We start from the raw sequence: 22666 nt of genomic DNA on the forward strand, positions 1-22666 counted from the left end.
TCCATGGTTTAAGTCTGTCCTAGCGAGCAAGCAGCCCCATTTGTGACACTGAATAAAATTGTTCCTAAACCTCCAGGTACCCTTGCAAATGGACCCTGGACAGAGTTTGCTTTGTAAGGCTCAGTGAGCAGCCAACAGCCTGAAGCAAAAGTTTAGCTGAAAAAGGTCAAGTTTAAAATGGCAATTTATAAAGTGGTCTGTGTAATGGAAGATCAGAAGATCATCAGGTGGATGATGTGGTGCTGACAGTGATTCCATGTTTTGACAGCTGGTTGACAGCTCTGGGAAGGACAGGGCTGGCTCCACAGCTGTAATCAATCAAGGCCATTGGGACTCTGATGGACACCTGAGCTTCATTTGACCTTGATGGGACTTTGAATAGACATGGACTGAAGAGAAAGCTCAGCTGAGCCTAATTTGGACTTAACAAGGTAGCTCACGGCTGAGCTGCATTTTGGATTATGAGACATTCAAGGATAAAAGGCAGCTTCAGAAGGACCAAAGTCTACCCTGACCCAGAGTGCGATGCTGACTAGCCCAGAGGGAGAGCCGGACCCTGACCCAGAGGGAGATGCTACCAGACCAAGAGGGCTACCTGACCCAGATCTACAGGAGAAGGGGACTGCCAGGACTCTGCTGGAGGACACAGAAGAGAGGACTGCCAGGACCCTGCTGGAGGAGACACTCTGCTGGAGAGAACACTGCTGGAGAGGAGGAACTCTACTGTAGAAGACTGGACTGGGAAGACTGGACTGTGCTTTGGAGACGGGATTGGACTTGGACTGGAGGCTTTAGACCTTCAACCGCTGAGTTAAGTGGAGTTTTGGGGAGGGAAAGCCTCTGGACAAGAGGACTTGCAGGGAGTGTCTGTGTTTGTAGCAATAAATTCTTGTTAATTGCTCAAACAGATAAGGAGTTCTGTGTTCATTCAATTGCACAACACATCGGTTGTTTCTTGGAAAAGGAGGGTGTTAATTAGCCAAAAAGCGGGCATTAGAAGGGAGTTGGGATATTTGGACGGTACAAATTGGCATAGTTGGCAGGATTCGAAAATTGGGACAGGACAGTCTGTTGGGAAAAATCTAAGAAATCACCCAAATTTAAGCAATTCCTAACATCAGAGAGCTTTGGAAACAACCACCACATCTGCCTCGCCAGAAGGCCTCCAATATTCTCTGCTGTGTTCACTCCTTTGCACCAAACCCACACAATAAGAACATCAGAAGAGCCCTGCTGCATCAGGCCAAAGGCCCATCTAGTCCAGCTTGATTTCACAATGGTCCACCAGATGCCTCAGGGAGCACCCAAGACAACAAGAGACCTGCATCTTGTTGCCTCTCATTTGCACCTGGTGTTCTGAGGTAGCCTACTTCTAAAACTAGGAGGTTGCACAGACTCATCACAGTTTGTAACCTGTGATGAACTTTTCTCCTAGAAATCTGTCCAATCCCCTTTTAAAGGGATCTAGGCCTGATGCCAACACCACATCCTGCGGCAAGGAGTTCCACAGGAAATCCTGACCAGCTCACTGCTTCCACTCCCCTTCCGTGCTCATACCCTCTGCACCACCTCACTTGATTCCTGCAGGGACAACTGCCTCTTCTTTTTTTGGGCTCTCTCTCAGCCTCAGTGCCCAGTCAGGCCAGGGAGAGAGGCATAGGCTAATCTGCCTCAGAACCACCCTTAGACTCCTTGTGACCCATAACTTGGCAACTTCCATAATCACAAGTAGAACAAAAACCAGTTTTCATCACATACCTCATGTAAACAGGTGTACTGCACATGGTACGGTGCAACCTTCTCTTCCCCTTTTATTTCAACGTTGAGTTTCAGCCGAATGGCCCCAGACACAGCAGATTTATCCGTCCGCTTGTCTAATAAACAGGGGGAAAAGTAACACATTGGCTATGGCCAAAAATGGATTCTTGGCAGTTGAGAAAGGCAATGCTGCCATTTGTTACTTATTGCTTTTGTCCAACAAATAACCTGGGCTATGCTCAAAAACTTGTCCGTGCAAAGAGAACAGCAGATTATTGGGGACTCCAGGTTTGAGCAGCCTCAATTGAGCAGCAGGGAAGAGAAAAAGACAAAGGAATCTGTAAGAAGGAAAAGACCTCAGGGGGAAGACAAAGGGGACTGAGAGAAGGGAGAGAAGAGGGAAGTCCTGGGAAGGTGCACCTGACCATCTTGGGGCATAACAAAAGATGGGTAGAATACTGCTTGAAGGAAGCCTTAAGAAGAGGAGCTTATTGCCAGCAGCTAGACCTACACCACTGGGGATCCACCTGGTAGAGAGGAAGGTGAAGCAGAACTGCATCTTGGGCAGGAGGGTTCAAGGGCTCCTTTCTTATGGGCAGCCCCTAGAGATGGGAGAGTGTGCTGAAGAGAACCCAGATACCCAGCTGGCCCAATAGTTTAGCTGGGCCCTGTGATACCCCCCACTCACCCTGAAGTGTGTTGCTTTGCCAAACACCCACCTAACCTGCCTGAGAAATTATCCGTTCTGGGAGAAAGAACTGCAGGGGACTGGGACTTTTTCAGAAGACCAAGGTGATAACAATTTGCTTTGCATTTGCCCTGCAACTGGGATTTGGTTTTCCTTTGAATAAATTAGTGAGGCATCTCTCTCTCTACCTATTTCTGGAAAAAAACATGTCATACTCCCACTTGCCAGGATGTGGAAAACCCCTTGTGGGATGAAGGAGAGTCCAGGGGAACAGCAACATATGCAGACACAGACGGGCTCCCTCTGCTGAAATGAATGGAGCAGTATTTTGCATATGCAGAGTGTCAAGGAGATGTTAGCAGAATTCAGAACCAGAGCTAGTTTCAGACACGCAGCCCAAGGGAAGCCAAAGCAACTTTGAGTTTGCAAGTATGTTGTACAATCTCTAAAGAAGGATGACCCAGGAACTCCTGGCAATCTATTGGATTTGCTTCCAAATCCTCAAAATGGGCAAACCAGCAAAACATGCAACTCAGGCAGAATGAAGAACAGCAGTACAAGGACTGGGCCAAGGAGAAGAGCCAGACAAACAGCCTGGAGACCTAACCAGAAGCTGCTTAGCCCAAAGGTCTTAGACCTCAGATGCAACAGTGCCCTGAGCTTCTCAGAAGGCTTACTATGTTGTCTCAGCAGCCAACTGATCTGGAACTTGCCAAAAGCAGAAGTTGGGGCAGACCTCTAGGCCTAGAAACATGGGCACTTGATTCCAGCACAGGGCAGTTCCTGCTGTCATGAATAACAGCTGTATTCAGTGTTACCAATCATCTCTTGCCTAGAGAGAAATATTTTTTTTAAGAGCATGACAGGAACATATTCAGTAGGAGCTTCGGCAAGAGCATATCTGTCAGGTATAAAATATGCAGAAAAGACCAGTGCAAAAAAGGAGGTCGTGCTGCACTCTTTCAAAAAAGGGCTAGTCTGGTTTCAAAGAGCAAGAGGGCTGAAAGTTTCTGAGCAAAAACTAGACAAAGAACAAAGAAGATGCCTTGGTGAGACCATCTAAGGTGGTGCTGATGGGCCTAGATTATGGGAAAGCAAGCAAAGATATGAGTGATGGAGAAATTACTATAAAATGCCCTTCCAAACATGATATTTGCAATGGGAAGAGACCAGGACTTTGGTGGCAGGAACAAGAGACAAGCATCATATTGCAAAACAAGCAGAGTCTGACCTAAAAGAGAGAGTCACATACCAAGATTATACCAAACGTCCATTTCTCCACTGAGGGTTCTCACTTCAATAATTGTTTGCCCCAAGAAGTCATCTGATTCTTTTTTGAAATGCTGCTTCACTCGAGATTTTATATCATCATCTTCATCCCAAACGCGTACTTTTATTCTGTCTGTCGAGTTGTGGCATTCACTGAAAAAGAACATAATGGAATAGACTGTGGTTACTATCATAACAGATTAACATCACACGTAAGGCAAAGGGTGTGCAACATCCCATAAAGCTAGTAACAGCTTCACGTGGGTCTAATTTTCCATCTTTATAGCAGTTCACGGTGAAATTTTCATTCCAGTTGTTAAAAACTGTGGGTTGAAAGGAACCGCCTGCAAAAATATCCTTGGAAAGAATACTCCATCTTCTTGGAAAGTGCATATCTGGCCCTAAAACTAGCACCATTCCTGTCAAAACATATGTTGGTGGCTCAGCAAACATCAACTCTGAAAAGAAGAAGAACATTTAATCGGATTGTCTTGCATTATACGTGACAACTGACTTGGGAACAAATGAGAGAAGATGTATGGTTGGACCTTGACCTGGGAATGATTGGCTAATGCCAGTATCCACAGACAAAACAGAGAATCCATTGAGTACAGAAGGGGAATGCGAAAAATGCCCAGATAAGTGACTAGAGGCAGAGAACAGGGGGAATGGACTCTAGGTATCTGTTCAAGGTGAGAGAAAGATCCACAGCTGGGTTGGCTAGGATGCCCAAAGGAGAGCTGACCGATTTGCAAGGCTGACAGCCTTGGGCAGTTGTTTGGCATGGTTTTGAGTAACCTCTACCACTTCTCTTCCTGTCCCTAAATTGGAAAAGGAAGAGGGGAATGGAGCAGAAGAAGATGCAAGGAAGAGAAGAGTGGTGGGCTAGAAAGTCTCCAGTATAATCACCCACTACTGTTCTTTCCTCACACTTTCAATCTTCCTGTTCCCTTCTTTTTTGAATCCAGGGAGCAGCAGGAGGAGGAGGAAAGGTGTGCTACATTTGGCATGCTGCCTCAGGTGCTGGGAAATCTTTGACCATCCCTGACTCAAAGAGCAGATGACTGGGGTTGGGATTTTTTATTTCTTGTTGGAAAGTGGCTGCCATCACAAAAGCTAAAGCCACACCCTGAACAATCAGCATACAGTATTTTGCAACACACCTTTTTGTTTCCTTATTTCAAAAGCTGCATATATAAATTTTGGCTGCAATCCTATACACACTTACCTGAGAGTAAATTCCTCTGAATTCAGTGCGGCTTGTTCCTGAGTAGCCATGCATAGAACTGCACTGCAATGAACCGCTATGCTTAGAAGATAATCTGATAGACCAACTGAGTCTCATGGGAGCAATTCTTAGGTAAGCATGTGTAGGATTGTGGCTTAACATGGAGTAAATTTATAAAACGCTGGGTTTTAACTCCAAGCCTTGATCATTTATGGGGAAAGAATTATGATTGTGTTTATTCATGGGAAAAGGTACATTCCCTGTCTCACCAACAGACGTGGAGCAAATCTAGGTCAATGCATAAACAAAGCCTTGTTACTATAAACTGGATTTCTCCAGCCTGTTGTTAATTATTCATTTTCTCCTCTAATAATCACAATTTTCCCCTTAAACAAGTGTGGCTGTCCAGTTAATTAGATGACGCAATTCATTACTCCTGAGCCTCAAAAGGTGTCACACATGCATCCTGACATTTTGCCTCCATAAATGGGACGAAGGTCAGGTTGCTTGGGGCCATGAGGATCAGCTACAGAAGCTGAAAAGAGCCTTCCTGCAGTTCTACTACCCTTTGATTCTGCCCTCCTCCCCCATTTAGTAAGGCTACTAGTCATGATAACTAAATGGAGAGTATCAGAAAGAATATTCAGTGAATATCAGGTGCAGGAGGAGGAGGGCAGAAGCAAGGGAAGGTTCTTGCCTCCGTGTTCTGCTTGTGGGCTTCCTGGAGGCACCTGGCATCTGTGAGACGACAAGTTGCACCTGCTGAAATTTCCTCCTCTACACAATTGTTAAAGGTCCAAAACCTAAAGTTGAAAGGTTGGCCACCCCTGGGCTAGATGGGATCAACTTTGGTCTGATCCAGCAGGGCTCTCCTTAGCTCACAAACACTCTGCCAGAAATCCAGAGAAATCCAGAGAAAGCTTCTAGCTTCTAGCTCTGGTGTAGCCACAATGCAACCCCATGGTAAGGGAACACATGTTCCCATAGCTTTGGAAGGCCCCAGTGACTTCCTCTCCACCACAGGATGCCACACACCCCCCACTGGCACAATTGCACCAGCACTGGAAAATTGGATAGGATTGGGCCCAAAGACATTTGGGGGGAATTAGTGGCACTCTAATGTAGCTTAATTAAAAAAAAAGTGTGGTAAATTTGAAAATCTATGCTACCAAATTTTATATTTGGCTACCATTCACATCATACATGCTGTCTGTAAGATTCATGCCAATCCCCAACAGTCTAACACAGGACTTCAACCTACCAAATACTGTCGTACAGCAATTCTTCCATCTTTCTGAAAATTTAGGACAGGAGCACAGTTGTCAAGACTGATCACATCCTTTTCTCCAAATCAATGGAGCTGAACTCAGCCATTCCTGAATACAGGAACAAGTTAAGAGTTTATCTTTACAAACCCAGCTATGAACTTTGCTCAACTTTGCTATTTTTACACTGACACTGATGTGCTCTACATTCTTTTCTGCATTCACAAAACTTTATTTCTGTGCAGGACTTTGGAATGGCATCAATACAGAAATTTCTACAGGAAATCAGAACTGTCTATGTCCACTAACTGGGAATTGGAGCCACTATTTATGACATTAAAAAATAGGGGAAAACAAGCATGACACTCATTTTGTGACTTCATATTGTTTGACGATATTGTTTCTCCATCAACACTTACTGCATGGCATTTTCACCACCGTGTTCTCTAGCACCAAGCTTCTTCCAAACTATGAGCACCCATGCGCTTTCCCAAAACCTAAGGAAAGTTCATGGCTGTTCATAAACCTCCAAGATGGCTGCACTGACAGGATTCACTGCTGAGGATATGAAGTGAACACTGAGGAGCCTATAGATTTAAATGTAATTCAATGTCTGGCAAACCGATTGCACTCAATCCATCCTTCTTTGACTTCTTCTCCTACCATTGAAAGAAGAATGCTAAGTCAATAGCTTCAGCTCTCCTTCAGGAAACCACACTGTTGTCACAGTGCTACCAATCTTTTCTTACTTTGCTTGCAAACACAAGTGGGGTTGATATTTGAGGAACAGCAACCCCAAACAGCTTCTCTGTGATTTCAGGGACTTGACTGAAGACTGCTTGTCATGGATATACACATGTTAGGCCTTGGTTAGCATGTGAAGCCTGAACCAAACTAAGTCAGTAATGGAGAAGTGGCTAGCAGTTCCTAGCTGCAAGAATGTGAGTAAACAAACAAAAAGATTGTTGTCTCTCCTTTGTTGGCCAGAAAGGACAGACAACAAGAATTCCAAACCATTGGAATGTTAAAAGGTTCTGTCCTCAAAAGTTTCTGATTGGACAGTCTAAATAAGTATGAAGTCACCTCAGTACTATTAGCATGAGAAGTATAATAATGAGTGCCCAAGGGGTGTGTTCGGTTCTTCTCGGGTAGAGTTTTTGGGTGCAACATCCTGCACGCTGGAGCTCCATTGTCCATCATGGGCACCTGGCCTCACAGGTAGCCTGGAGCTAAAAGATCTACAAGAGAAGCTGACCCAGGTGAGAGTTAGGGATTAATAGAGATAGCCAGCTAGCTTTATTATTTTATTGCTGATATGTTTCCTAGATGTGTATGCCTCTAGCATCTGCTGCTTTACTGTAACTTTATGTAACCTTATGTACTTAATAAACCTAAATCTCTTTTACTAAGTTGTTTCATTGCCTGTTGGGGACAAAGGTTCAGAATCCTGCCTAGTCGTTCAGCAAGCTACCAAGTGCTCGTTGAGGTCTAGTAACTTGAGGACTGAAGCTTTAATTGGAGAAAGCGCTCAGTGCCTGCAAGGGATAGAATTAAGCCTAGAGGGTCTCAGTGTCCCTGGACTGAGGCACTGGCACATACAGAGTGGTGGCAGTACTAATGGACGGGGGGGCCTTGAGGGCTTTAGGGTTCGAGAACCAAGAACTCTGAGCACCCCAAACCCCCTAAGTTTACGACACTGCTGTCTTTGCAAAACAAGTGCCTCTCACTGGCTATAGTGGTGTAGTTCTTTGCCAGCACATCACTTGGGTACAATGACATGTGTTTGTTCATCCAGTGGCTCATTCAAGAAGACAGTGTTATTTGCTGTCAACTAAGCAAACGTATTTGGAATCATATTCAGGGGTAAGAGGCATCCTGAAGATAGATGCAGCAGCTCTTCCCGTATGAATTGGCCCCCAGTTCCTGGGAGCACAAGAAAACCTCCCGATACGAGACAACCTTTATGACCAGACAGTGCATGTTGCCATGAGGGTCCGCTGAACTGTGGGGTAAAATATTTGGCAACTTAAATCCTCAAATTCAGCAGAAAATTAAGGAACACCTAGTTGTCGCTAATTCCACCTCCTTCACTATCATGCTTTTCACCTTTCATAGTTTCCAAAAACCTGACTAGTCCATGCCAGGGCAGAGCTCTTGCCACCCATGGTAAGGACATGGTCCTCTGTTGCAAGGACTGCCTCCTAGTCAGACACTGAGGGGTTGCTTATTTATTTATAAAATGTCTCCCAATTGAGAAAAAAAATCCAAAGTGGTGTGCAGGCCGAGAATTCCAGCATTGAAAAAGGAAGCTTCACACTTCTGATTGCTGCTTGCTACTAGCCCAATTTTGTCCTCAGGAGAGCTAAAGCTGCAGACGGTAGCCCAGTAACACCAAAAGCTCCTTACTCCAGCTACATTCCACTGCAATTGTGATGCCCATCTGCCCAGCCAGCCACCATACTCCACTGTCTGGCGCAGGGCTGAGACTGTCTCCCTAACCCAAGAGCCTTGCAACTCACAAATGAAGTTCTTCCTTGGCACTTGGGCTCCGTTTCTCCCCCATCCCCTGGAGACTGGCAGCATTTTTACAAAATCAATCCTTCCCCTCTTATGAATAATTGAAGAAGTGGGGAAACGCTGCTTTTTATGGTGGCTCCAAATAGCATCAAATAGCATTGTGCCAGTTGCAGGAGGTGCAGCCAAATTGACTTGCTTGGGAAGGGGGAAGGGACTTCCCTCTCAGTGAGTATGGAGGACTGCATCCCCAGCACTGTGTTGGATGGCTTTAATTAACTCATCATGCGGTTATGGGATCTGTTTTATTAGATACTGAAATGATGGCAGAGGGGCCGGTTTCAGCAGACATGCTGAAAGAGCAGAGCAAGGAAGAGAAACCCAACTAGCTGATTATGGGGAGGGGGGTGATCCACATTCAGACAAGCCTGAGAAGAACATCCTCATAACTTACAGCCCAATCCAATCCTCCCTGGTGTCGCCAGTTGCAGCGGCACCAAAATGGCTACTACTGTATCCAGCAGGGCCAGGAAGGTCACCGGAGTTCTCATTAGGGGAAGGGGATCTTAGTCTATGTTGCCAGCGCAGACTTGAGAAGCCCTCAGGGGCATAGGATCAGTGGTGGAGGCCTCCGCCAGCCCCACCCCCCTCCTGGGCCAGTTCTTCCCTCTGTTCCACCATCCTCCCTCCCCCAAAAGCCACATCGCCACCTGGCACTGCTACTTACCATCAGTGGCTCTACATTGTCCTCCTTCCGGCGCTGAGGCCCCGTGGCGACCCTACCTCAATGCTTGGTGCTGCAAATGTGCTTTACAGCATGACAACACCCAGAGCTGGCGATACGTATATCGCCGGTGCTGGCCAGTTTAGGATTGGGCCCTCAGCGTCACAGCAGGGCTTGAGCAGAGACAGTGTCACAGAGAGATATTCAAAACCCGGCACTGACCAATGGAGGAAACTCCCCCTTTCTTAGCTAGTCGCTTTTGGCTTTTGTGGTTGTATTCCATATTCTGATTCAATGCTTTCAGAATCCAAGGAGCAAGAGTTGTGGTAGAGGTGGGCATCTCAATCCACCCTGAGGCAACTGTCTCAGCTGTCCTCTTCAGCTCTATGGAGAACCCGGCAAGATAGAGGCTGATCCTTGTGGATCAGTACTGCCTTCTACTGAGTCAGGGCCCAATCCTAAAGCGTGTGTGCCGGTTTACCACGTTTGCAGGCCCCAGTGCCAGCAGAGCACCGGAGCTCGGCCGCTCGGTGGTCGCACGGACTGCCAGGCAGTGGAGAAGTAGGTGGGGGCATGGGAGGAGATGGGGAGGAGGCGTTCCAGAGTGGGGGGAGGTGAAGGGGGAGAGGGCGGGGAGGAGACGTACTGGGGGGAGGTAGTGGGACGGGAGGAAGTCGGGACTGGTGGAGCTTAGCTCCACCGGATCTTGAGCCTCTGTATTGGGTTGCCTGCCCAACATGGAGGCTCATACTTCTATGCCGACCTTTGGGTCGTTGTAGAACTGAGTAGCCCCATTCCAGGGCTACTCGCCTTACCCGAGGGGAAGGGGATCAATGTCCCCTTCTCTTGAGCAGGCGGCAACAGCTGCCTGGGGCATGCTGGATACAGCGGCAGCCATTTCCAGCGCTACTGCAGCCCCACACATTGGGCAGCTCAGGATTGGGCTACCTGACCTTTGTTTCATCTGGCCCAGTATGGTTTACTCTGACTTGCACCAACTTCCCAAGGTTTAATATTTTAGCTGAAGATGCAGGGATTGTACCTGGCACAGATTACATGTAAAGCAGGTATTCTTCACATGTAAAGCAGGCTGTGCCCTCCCACTCTCACCTTGATCTTGAACAGAGAAAACAACCTTGCCAGTCTCCAAGACCTGTGTAAGGTTTCTCTCCAGTAGCAAGCCTCCCATTACCAGGACATTTAAGGAACCATCTTCTCCCAACCAAGCCAACCCCAAGCTAACCCTGTCCCCTAAGGTCAGTGGAGGGGGACCTGCTACACATGCTAACCTGACAAGGGCCACACTGATGAGGACGAGCAGGGCCTTGTCTATGGGGGTGCCTTTATTCTGAAACTCCCTCCCAGTAGCATTAAGAACTGCCCTATCTTAGCTTTATGTTAGCTAAGATGTTATCTTAGCTAACATCCTATGTTAGCTTTCTAACATGTTATCCTATGTTAACATGTAACATGTTAACATGTTATGCTAACATGTTATCCTATGTTAGCTTTCTGGAGAGGGCTGAAGATTTTTCTTTTTTCTCCTGGCCTTCCCTTCTTAGTTAGCTGCTTTTGTGGTTGTATTCCATATTCTGTTTTAATGCTTTTATTGCACTATTCTTTGTGACTTCTTAAAAAACCATTGCACTTATATTTCATTATTTTGCATTTTACTGTTTTAAGAACATAAGAACAGCCCCACTGGATCAGGCCATAGGCCCATCTAGTCCAGCTTCCTGTATCTCACAGTGGCCCACCAAATGCCCCCAGGGAGCACACCTGACAACAAGAGACCTGCATTCTGGCGCCCTCCCTTGCATCTGACATAGCCCATTTCTAAAATGAGGAGGTTGCACATACACATCATGGCTTGTAACCCGTAATGGATTTTTCCTCCAGAAACTTGTCCAATCCCCTTTTAAAGGCATACAGGTCAGATGCCGTCACCACATCCTGTGGCAAGGAGTTCCACAGACCGACCACACGCTGAGTAAAGAAATATTTTCTTTTGTCTGTCCTAACTCTCCCAACACTCAATTTTAGTGGATGTCCCCTGGTTCTGGTGTTATGTGAGAGTGTAAAGAGCATCTCTCTATCCACTTTATCCTTCCCATGCGTAATTTTGTAAGTCTCAATCATGTCACCCCTCAGGCGTCTCTTTTCTAGGCTGAAGAGGCCCAAACGCCGTAGCCTTTCCTCATAAGGAAGGTGCCCCAGCCCAGCAATCATCTTAGTTGCTCTCTTTTGCACCTTTTCTATTTCCACTATATCCTTTTTGAGATGTGGCGACCAGAACTGGACACAGTACTCCAGGTGTGGCCTTACCATCGATTTGTACAATGGTATTATAATATTAGCTGTTTTGTTCTCAATACCTTTTCTAATGATCCCAAGCATAGAATTGGCCTAGAAACGGATCGCAGCATGATCACTGTTCCCCAATAGCTCAGTAACATTGACATCTCTAACCAGGTCCTGAGTACCTGAGTACAGTATTAAATCCAGAGTCACCTGTCCTCTGTCCTGGGCTCTGGTGGGCTCCATGACTAGCTGCTCTAAGGCAGTCATTTAGCATGTCAAGGAATCCGGTCTCCTTTTCGTGACCAGAACACAAATTGAACAGTCAATATGAGGATAATTGAAGTCCCCCATGATTACAACCCCGTCCTTCCTTGTCACCTCCCTGATCTGTTTCCTCATTTCAAGGTCCCCTTCCGGTTTCTGGTCTGGAGGACGATAGTACGCCCCCAGTATTACATCACCCCTCAGGTTTTCTGACTATAGTGTATGCCACCTTCAGCCTTCCGATTATTCAGAAGGAAAGGTGGGAGATAATTCATTGAAATAAACCCTTTCATCGGGTTTTTGCTTCCTCCTCTTTCCACCCTTTGCTCAGCCCACTGCAGCCTAGTGTGCCACAGTGCCCCCTCCCAACTCAGCCAGCCTGTCTTTGGGCTTTCTCCTCCCTTGTCTTCCCTGCCTCCTGGTTGGTGAATACATGCAGCCTTTCATAAAAGGAGGTCATTTGAATAATAGCTCCTTACTAATTCATACAGTATTAATGTAACATCGATTCGCAGCCTTTGCACCTGTGTTCATTTAGTGATCTATTTCATTTAACATGCTTTACGGTGATGGTTTCGCCTGCAGGGTCTCATGCATCTCCCATCTGTCAGTGAACACATTACGACAAAGGTAAGCTGCAGCACACAGGACTACAAGCATGCAGAACGGAGGCTGCAGCTTTCACTGTGTGTAAGCATTAGGTGTATTAAAAGCCAGGAGACCCTCTTCCTTCCTGGGTGGGGATTTGGATGCACCTGCTTGGCCTCTTTTGATTAAGATGGTTTTGCAGTAAGGCAAGGAAGGAAAAAAGCGGTGACAGCTTACAGGGAACAAGCCGTCTTCAGCAGATTCTTGACTTGCTGCAATCGGTCCTTAAGATCTGCATTCCTCAGGATCTCCAGTGTTAGCATCAGTGATCAGAGCTCAGTTCCTCTGTAGTCGCCACCCACTACCCAGGGGGTCCTAGCTGCACACTGTTGTGTTGTGCCCAACCCTTCCCCTGGACCTGCCCCTCCATCACCTAATTCTGGGGTCCAGAAAAAAAAACACCTTTATGTGACCATGGGGTAGGTGCAAGGTCCTAGTGCAAGATGCACAAGCTGTTCCCTTACACTGGGCACAGCTGGGCACGCTTCAAAGAAACGTGGTGCAGAACCGATGCACAGTAAGAAGCAAGAGACATCAGGACTGCAGCCAACAGGTAGTTGCTTAACAGAAGAGTCTCTCACACCTTGGCTAGAGAAGTCTGGGTGGGTGATAATTGGAAAGCCAAAAGCAGTTGAGGGTAAGCCAAAGTCAGGAGTTCGGTTGCAATAAAATGAGGATATATATTTGCACCTTGGACTATTCTGTCCTGGTCAAATGCATTCCGGTCACTGAGTCCCTGGACATTCATGCCTGTTTTTTTTGTTGTTGTTTTTTGCATCCTGGTTATTTGCATTCTACTATAACTAGGCAACAAACCCCATGTTATATATCCCAAACCTCTTATCCCAGCCCTAACTCTAACACTACCTTTGCATTTTAAAAATTAAAAAGTACGTCTAATAGAAATACACATATATTGAGATGCAAATGGCCAGAATGCAAAAAGAAGGAATGCAAATGTTCAATACCAGCATGCATTTGACTGGGATACAGTTGTCCAGGATGCAAAGGTCCTGTCACTCAATAAAACAGAGGGCCAGAGATGGGAATTATAGTCAGGGCCAGGCTAGAGTTGAGCACTGTACCAAGGGAGTCAGTCAAGCAGAGACAGAACAAGGTAAAGTTGTTTTGCTACTTTGATGAGTTGCTCAGACTACTGGCTGGACCTACAGGCAAGGGTTTGATAGAGTCACACAAGGGGGGCAGGGACATTTGATCTGCTGCCTCAGGAATCAGAAGGCCTGGGGCAGCCCTGCTCCAATCTCACTTTCCAAAAACACTTCTTTGAAAGAGGCAGCACATATAAAATGCCACACAGTCTTATGAAATTGTGGCTGTTGGATCATTTCAGTGACTCAAGATTTGAGCGCCAACAGACCATTCAATGCACTGGATGTGTCAGTGCCGTGTGTTTAAATCCAGAACTGCCCCATAGCAGTTCTGGGTGGGGGATGGGACTGGACAGATTTTAACAGCAAACTCAGTCCATGACTTGATGGGCTTCAAAATCTCTCCCTCCTGCAGCCCACTGAACCCCACAACCTCTCTTTGGTTGGGGAAAAAAAACAACCCGTTTCAGCAAAGGGGTTTGGAAGGATAAGAGTTGGGTAGAGGGAAGTTCAGTGCTTCTCAACTATTACTCTTTGCTGCTAAAATTTGAATATACAATTGGGACAGTTACACCAATGGAACTGCTGCCATCATATCCAGTTTGGGCCTAAATCATCCAATGGATCGTAATGGAGGAATAAGATGGAGGAAGGAGCAGGAACATGACGACAACTGATAAACAGAAATCTCCCACCCCAAGCACCACACTCCCTTTTTCTTGTAATCAAATCTTCAAAACCAAACACAGGATTATTTAAAGACTAAGCAGGGTCACAGAAACCATTTGCATAATGTAAAATAAATCCATACTTCTAACCAGAAAGCCACATGCTTTAAATCCTTGGCCATTTCTATTACTCTCAGAGGCCCAGTATAGATTGAAACGTGCAGCAGTTAAAACTAAGACATCTTTATATGTGTAAATCCTCAGTATTAGTAGAAAGACCGAAACGGTAGTTTGCTAACGGGCATCTTTTCTCCAATGACAGCCAGGACTGGCAGAAGGATTCCTTTCTAGGGAATTGCAAAACTGCCTGACTGTAAACATCTATTTGTTCTTAACTGTTCAGTGAGAGGCTGACTTAGGACTTAAAGCTGCATGGCTAATGAGCACTCAAGGAAGTTAAAAAAGGAAAAGTGAACTCCAAGCTACTACATTCTCCTAAGGGCTGAAGTCTTAATTTGCTTGATGGGACCAACTATACTTGGCAGATCTGCTTTGCTGTTATTCTTGTTTTTCTTAAAATAGCATCCCCAGGGATTTGCAGAACAAGGCAAGGATTTGTGCCCACAAAGTGAGGGAACCTTGTTCTTGTTGACGTATATCTGGGCAGCTGGTAGAGCAAGGGGTGCATTGGCTGCTCTGCATGTTCTAAGCCCAGCCATAATCTTTGGCTCGCAGGCAAAGATTGAGTAGGTGTAGGTGAGAGGAACAGCTCCTTCCAACAGAACTAGGGAGGAGGACAAAAGGAACCCAGCAACATTTGTTCGTTTTTGTGGGGACATTGATGATAATGAAAGGCTGGTTGCTCCATCACATAGCAAGGGTTAGCCTAGACCCAATCTAGGACATTGCCCAGAGTGAGGAGGTATTCATAGGTGGTAGAATTCTGGACTGTTCCATTTCAGGCTGCAGGTGGGGAGTCATACTTTTTCCATACTTCCCTTGCAAGTAACATTCTGTCTGTAGTAAACTGCAGATCAGTCTGAGTGAGATCTTTCTTCCATTGTGTCCCTTTATTACATGAAATGAGGCTTTTTCTTATTATGTGATAGCATCCTAAAATGTGAGTCTCCACCTGCAGTCTGAAGTGGAACAGTCCAGAATTCTACTGCCTTCACTTACCACATCACCTTCCATGAATGTTTAGTTTGAGTCTTAGATAACTTCTGGCTCAACACCTCCCTAATTTAATGATTTTCTTAGCAGTTTTCTTATACTGCTATGGAGCACTGCAATTTCCAGAGTGCCTCTGCTAAGGGATAGTAATAACGCATACAATCCAGTTACTTTCATTATCAGGCAGCCTCTGAGATGGGTGCACTTTGCCTGAAGGAACCCACTCACATCCAGGGAATCCACGTTTAAGGGTGATGACCTCTGACAACCCCCCCCAAGGGCTGTGAGATGACTCATTCTCTTTCTTGCAGGGCTTCAGTGGAGTATGAAACAAGCATCACTGGGGATTTTTTGCTGCTGGATGCCCTGTCTTCTGTCAGGGGAATACATGACATGATGCTGTTTGAATCTTTGAAAATAAAATCCTCTCACTTTAACCCACACAGCCCACTGAAGTCCTGCACATTTAGCCATGGGTGAGCTTTAGAATGCCAATGGCACAAAGCACAGGGCAGGCATCCCACTGATTCACCTGGAATCCCAACAGGGCCCTCCTCCTTCAGGCAGGCTAATTATACACTGTGGAAATGACTATCCAGAGTTTCCACAAACATTTCATTGACTCCAGGGGAAGGGGAATGCTGCTCCTATGTCTCTCTCTGAACAGAAACCTTAGTTCTGGGACAACATACACAGCCCCATCCTAACTTGGGCTGGAACAGGCAGGCCAGCTGGCCTGCATTATATGCAGCTCAGGGTTGGAGGTGGACCCGGGGTATTGCCCCAGCCACCTCAGTGGGGCTACTCGGATCTGTGCCAGCTAAATCACTGGCACAGATCTGAGCAGCCCAGTGCAAGGAGGGAGGGGGGTTGTGTGTCAGAGGTTGGTCCCAGCCCCCTCCTGGGCCTGGCCCACCCAATGGTCTGCCTGCCTGCTGCCTACTCTCACTTGCCCTGAAACGTCCTCCCCCTGCCCTCCTCAAGCCCCTGTGCCACCCTCCCCAGGCTGGCACTTCCTTCTCCTCTTTGCTGCTGGATCCAGCAGGAGCAGGCTGGCCTGCGTCCTTCTACCAGCATGGCCTGTTCCTAAGTCATCGCAGATGTGCTTTATAGCAGGTTTGCGACACTCCTGGGCCAGCGTGAGTGACTTATAGCCCAATCCTGAGCTACATGGTGCCCAGAGGAGAATTGGCACCAAAATGACTACTGCTGCACCCTATGGGCGCTGTGGCAGCTGCCACAATCTCCTCGGGAGAAGGGAACATTTGTGCCCTTCCCCCAGATAAGAGTACAGTTCCCTCCAGTCTGCGCCAGCTATTTTTGAGCTCTGTGGAGGAACTCCGTGTTGGGCTTTTCAGCTCAACAGGGAGCTTTGGATCTGGTGCAGCAAGGCTCGGCCAGTTCCCACTCCCCTCCTGATCCAGTTGCTCACCTCATCCTGCCCTCCCCTGCCCTGGGATGCCTCATCCCCACCCTGACAAAACTTACCACTGCCCAGAGCTCTTCCCTCTGTCTGGTGCCCACCAGTGCCAGCAGTCCCTACACACAGTATGACATAACCGTGCTTTATGGCTTGTTTACAACACCCAGCGCCGGCAGTAGGCTCATACCCCAGTGCAGAAGAGCCAACTTTCCACTGTTGATGCAGCCACAATGCAGCCCCAAGGCAAAGGAACAAGCATTCCCAACTTGAGGAGGCCTTGACTTCATGGCTAACCCCTGCTAACTGGTAAGACGCACTTTTTCAAGTGGGTGCTCTTCTTCTATTTAGCAGGGGGAGAGTAACTGGCCCACCTCACCCCAGCAGTGTCTTTTCTAGTGGCTGTCTGCTGGTGTTGCATCTTTTTAGATTATGAGCCCTTTTGGGACAGGGAGCCATGAGTTATGTGATTTTTTTCTGTAAACCGCTTTGGGAACTTTTTGTTGAAAAGTGGTATACTAATACTAATACTAATTGCAGGATGCAGTTCATGACCCAGTGGCATGGCTGCATTTGTGCTGGAAAGCTGGATAAGATTTGACCCTTACACAGGCCCAGGATGATCTTAGGATTGTGCTCTTAGGCTGCAAGCCTAACCAATTTTCCAGCACTGACATAACAGCAATGCAACTCCGAGGTAAGGGAACAAATAATGCCTTACCTTGAGGAGGCCTCCATGACTGTCCCCCAACTGCAGGATGCAGCACATGCCCCACTGGCACAGCTATGCCAGTGCCGGAAAGTTAGGATCGTGCCCTTAGAGCCCGATCCTGTGGTCCATGCCGCGCCTCTGTGGCGTGGACCACAGTCACAAACTTTTCCGAGTGGTAAAGACCAGAAGTGATTGTGAGGAGCTCCAGAAGGATCTCTCCAGACTGGCAGAATGGGCAGCAAAATGGCAGATGCGCTTCAATGTCAGTAAGTGTAAAGTCATGCACATTGGGGCAAAAAATCAAAACTTTAGATATAGGCTGATGGGTTCTGAGCTGTCTGTGACAGATCAGGAGAGAGATCTTGGGGTGGTGGTGGACAGGTCGATGAAAGTGTCAACCCAATGTGCGGCGGCAGTGAAGAAGGCCAATTCTATGCTTGGGATCATTAGGAAGGGTATTGAGAACAAAACGGCTAATATTATAATGCCGTTGTACAAATCGATGGTAAGGCCACACCTGGAGTATTGTGTCCAGTTCTGGTCGCCGCATCTCAAAAAAGACATAGTGGAAATGGAGAAGGTGCAAAAGAGAGCGACTAAGCTGATTACGGGGCTGGGGCACCTTCCTTAAGAGGAAAGGCTACGGCGTTTGGGCCTCTTCAGCCTAGAAAAGAGACGCTTGAGGGGGGACATGATTGAGACATACAAAATTATGCAGGGGATGGACAGAGTGGATAGGGAGATGCTCTTTACACTCTCACATAATACCAGAACCAGGGGACATCCACTAAAATTGAGTGTTGGGCGGGTTAGGACAGACAAAAGAAAATATTTCTTTACTCAGCGCGTGGTCAGTCTGTGGAACTCCTTGCCACAGGATGTGGTGCTGGCGTCTAGCCTAGACACCTTTAAAAGTGGATTGGACGAGTTTCTGGAGGAAAAATCCATTATAGGGTACAAGCCATGATGTGTATGCGCAACCTCCTGATTTTAGGAATGGGTTAAGTCAGAATGCCAGATGTAGGGGAGGGCACCAGGATGAGGTCTCTTGTTATCTGGTGTGCTCCCTGGGGCATTTGGTGGGCCGCTGTGAGATACAGGAAGCTGGACTAGATGGGCCTATGGCCTGATCCAGTGGGGCTGTTCTTATGTTCTTATGTTCTTATGTGCCATAAGGCACGTTTGTGGGGCTTACTGTCGGGCTCCCACCGGAGCTAGTCCAGCTCCGGCCGGTGCTGAGCCAGCGTGTGGCGGGTGCCCAGGTTCCGCAATTCGGCGGTCTCCATGACCACCGGGCTGCAGAACAGGAGATGGGGGTGTGGTCGGGGAGCGTGGGGGAGGTGTTCTGGGGAGGGGGAGGCGTGGCTGGGGGTGTGGGGAAGGCATGTTGGGGGCGGGGGAGAGGCGGATCCGCGGAGCCAAGCTCTGCAGGATCCAAGGCGCTCGGGCAGGGCTGCTTGCCCTACACGAGCACCTTTACTTTATTGGTAACCAAACAGTCACCGCTAAAGTGAGTAGCCCCATTGTGGGGCTGCTTCCCTTACTTGGGGGAAGGGGATGAACGTCCCCTTCTCCCAAGGAGCCTCCCATGGTAGCGCGGGAGGCACTGGATCTGGCGGGAGCCCTCTGTGGAGCTGCTAGGTCCCACAGCTCCAGGCAGCTCAGGATTCGGCTGTTAGTCAGTCACTTTAGGACCCTCAATTGTTCTGACACTGAAAATACTATAGCAAGGAATAGTTATAGTATCTACCCCCCCCCACCCCTGAGCCGGTACAAGCAGGCTCTGGCCACTGCAAACGTGCCATAGAGCACATTTGTTCTGACCTGAGAGGAGGCAAGGCTCGTGCATGGATTTAAGTTTGTTCTGACTGCATACCACCTGGTGCAGAGGTTTGGGGAGGGCCTGGGAAGGGTGTACTGGGGCTAGGAGAGGGCAGGCGGTGGGCAGGTCAATGGGTGGGCCAGGCCCAGGCAGGGGTGGGACCAGAATCTGGCACTTGGGCCAGATCCTAACCCTGATCCCAAGCGGTGTTACATGGGCTGCTTGAATCTGAGCCACTGATTTAAGTGGTGTAGATCCAAGTAGCCCCCTAGACCTGCCTAGGAAGTTGCTCAGGGTAAGGGGAAGTGATTCCCCTTACTCCAAGCTGTGCCCCAGCCTGCACCAAACCTGTGCTGGATACAGAGCAGGCCAGTTGACCTGCCTGTTCCAGTGCAGGTTAAGATTGTGCCCTCAGTCATTTTCTTATTGGGTTTTCTTCCTAATCTTGTCAGTGCTCAAGTTTTTGCACGGTAGGATCTGCTCTGGCTTTGCAACTTTATGCTTGGTTATAATGAACAGGGTCAAAGTCAGCTGAAGACTGAATATACTCCCACAACCATCTGCCCATTCCAGAGATACGCTTCTGAGATCAGAGGTTCAGTTTGCAGGCACAAAAGACAGGGTGTTTTTAGTGGTGGCCTCATTGTTGTGGAACTCCCTTCCCAGAGAGACCTGGACAGCACCTGCTGTACTTCCAGCTTTTCTGAAGAAACTAAAAAACATGTTTATTTGGCAAGATCTTCTCAAGTCTGCAATTGTTTATGACTGTAAAGCTATTTTAGTATTTATAGTTTTCAAATTATGTGCCTACAGTTGTTATTGTCACCAAGTTTTTGTAAATCTGAGAAAATCAGTCTAAAAATAAAGCTATTTTATCTATTTAAAAATAAATAAAACAAACACGTACACTGTTGCTATCACTCCCAATGCTATATTCATTGGTTCAAGCTGAGGGCCAGGATGGGAGGCAGGACTGGTGGAGGTGGGCTGAGGGGAAGTATCAAACACCGTCAACTAGGACTGTCATCTGATGCACTGAAATGGTGAGAAACCATGTTTCTTAAAATCATGAGATCACTGACATTTGACTATTCTTAGGCTTCCTGACAGTTAATCTCTTACATTTATCCTATCTCATTCCTGGTTTCTCAGGTACACATTGTATCTGCACTTAACTTAGCAAAATTAATGCAATGCTTTCTTGGTTGATTGTATAAAGTTGTGAACATACGAAGCTGCTTGATACAGAGTTAAACCACAGATTCATCTAGGTCAGTTGGTTGGCAACCTTCAGTCTCGAAAGTCTATGGTATAAGCCTACAGCACCCGGTATTCCCAGGTGGTCTCCCATCCAAGTACTAACCAGGCCTGACCCTGCTTAGCTTCCAAGATCAGACAAGATCAGGCATGTGCAGGGTAACAGTAGGTCAGTACACTTTGAGGTTTCCAACAGGGGTCTTTCCCAGCCCTAGTTGGAGATGCAGGGAATTTAACCTGGAATTTTCTGCATATAAAAAGCAGGTGCTCTAGCACTGGGCTGCTACCTCATCAAGGAGAACTTACCTATAATTATCTCTTTAGTCTACTGAAGTTATTAAAGAGTACGTATGCACCTACAGTCAAGTGGGGCTCACTGTGGTTTTTTCTCATATGGTCTGAGCCCAGCTCCACCCCTACTGCATTTTCACAGATCAACAGCGAATCCAATCACTGATTCTGTCTTGTATCCACCTGCCGTGTTTCAAGTGAACTGCTCACCTTTTTAAATAAATTATCACATAACTGTGTGTTCAACTGAGAATGCTTGCTGCCTTATTTTTTGAAAACAATTAAGAAGTTGAAAACATTACTCTAGGAAGGCTGCTTTGTTACATCAATATCATAGCCAATCAGTGCTATGCAGTCAGCTTCTGCCAGAGAGGAGATTGTTCATGTGAACAAAAGGTGCCAAGGTGTCAAGTGCGCTCCCGCAGCAGTCCTACTGTTGGGTTTAAGAATGTCTATACATATCCCATGTTTGATGTCAAGGATGAGCCAAGAGATCGCAATTGGCCCAGAATGGATGTGTTGGCAAAAACAGCAATTCATGGACTTCAAAAGCTTCACTGTTTGTGTTATTTGAGTTAATTAACATTTATTTGCTTATTTTGGAGTGAACAGCCGGCGCAGACGGAAGCTGTTTATTGACGCCAGATGGCAAGCTAGAAACAGCCAGCCAAAAGAGGCATCCAAAGTCAAAGGAAAACAGCCACCCAGCTAGAACACAAATACAATATTTCAGGTTATAAATATGTTGCTCTGAAGCTCATACAATGTGGGAGGCTGCTGTCACAGTGAGCTCGAACCTCAGAAGTGTAGGCTTGCTGGGCAAATGGAGCAGATAACTTTAATTATGGCAGGACACAATGCCAGATTTGTCTCCTTAGATTAGAATTGGATTTGGCAGGAAAAAGAAAGCCCCCTAGATCTGTCCTGCAGGTGCCTTACTTGGTTGCACATTGGGGTGGGGTCTCGCAATCAGTTCCTCCCTGCTAAACTTTGTTCAAGCACTCCAGTTCCTTTGACCATTGCCTTTCAGTCTCCAAATGGTTAATCTACACATTTGTGCTTGGGGATGACATACTAGACCCTGAGATAGAAGATGGTCTCCAATGTTCTCTCAGTGGCATATTGACTAGAGCAGTGGTTTGAAATCGTGAGCCGTGGCTCCCTGGGAAGCTGCAGAAACCAGCCAAGGAAGCAGAAGAATCCTTTTGAAAAACCAACTGCCAACCAACAAAAGTATAGGATTGTAGTCCTAATGGGAAGCCACGGCCAATGGTCCATTAGGCCAAAGGGATCACCAGTCAAAAAAGTTTGGGAACCAATAGATTAGGGCATTATGGCCAATGTGGGGCCAACAAAATTACTTCTACTTAGAACTCTCATACCTTCCACAACACCTATGGAAGCAGAGAAAAGCATAAAGCAGTCCCTCCAGTCATTTTGTTTTCAGAACATCAACTCCAACTGCATCCAGATGAGAAGAATCTAGGGAGTAGAGCATTTTCTGGTGTAGTGAATAAGCCTAGGCATGGTTGCCTGAAGCAACATACTATCTGCT

At 47.0% G+C, this 22666-nt stretch overlaps 1 protein-coding gene and 1 pseudogene across 2 annotated transcripts in view; both read right to left on the bottom strand.

The window, feature by feature from the left end:
• UNC13C (unc-13 homolog C) overlaps positions 1-22666 on the bottom strand; it is a 179482-nt gene that overhangs the window by 65344 nt on the left and 91472 nt on the right. For both annotated transcript variants that reach the window (XM_066636656.1, XM_066636655.1), the window contains 2 exons: positions 3699-3868; positions 1759-1874 (listed from right to left, as the gene is read on the bottom strand). In XM_066636656.1, coding sequence (XP_066492753.1) covers positions 1759-1874; positions 3699-3868 — 286 coding nt within the window. The remainder of the gene's footprint in view (positions 1-1758; positions 1875-3698; positions 3869-22666) is intronic.
• LOC136659701 (5S ribosomal RNA) lies at positions 20878-20999 on the bottom strand (annotated as a pseudogene).

This window comes from Tiliqua scincoides, chromosome 8 (genome assembly GCF_035046505.1).
Source record: "Tiliqua scincoides isolate rTilSci1 chromosome 8, rTilSci1.hap2, whole genome shotgun sequence".
Lineage (NCBI taxonomy): Eukaryota > Metazoa > Chordata > Lepidosauria > Squamata > Scincidae > Tiliqua > Tiliqua scincoides.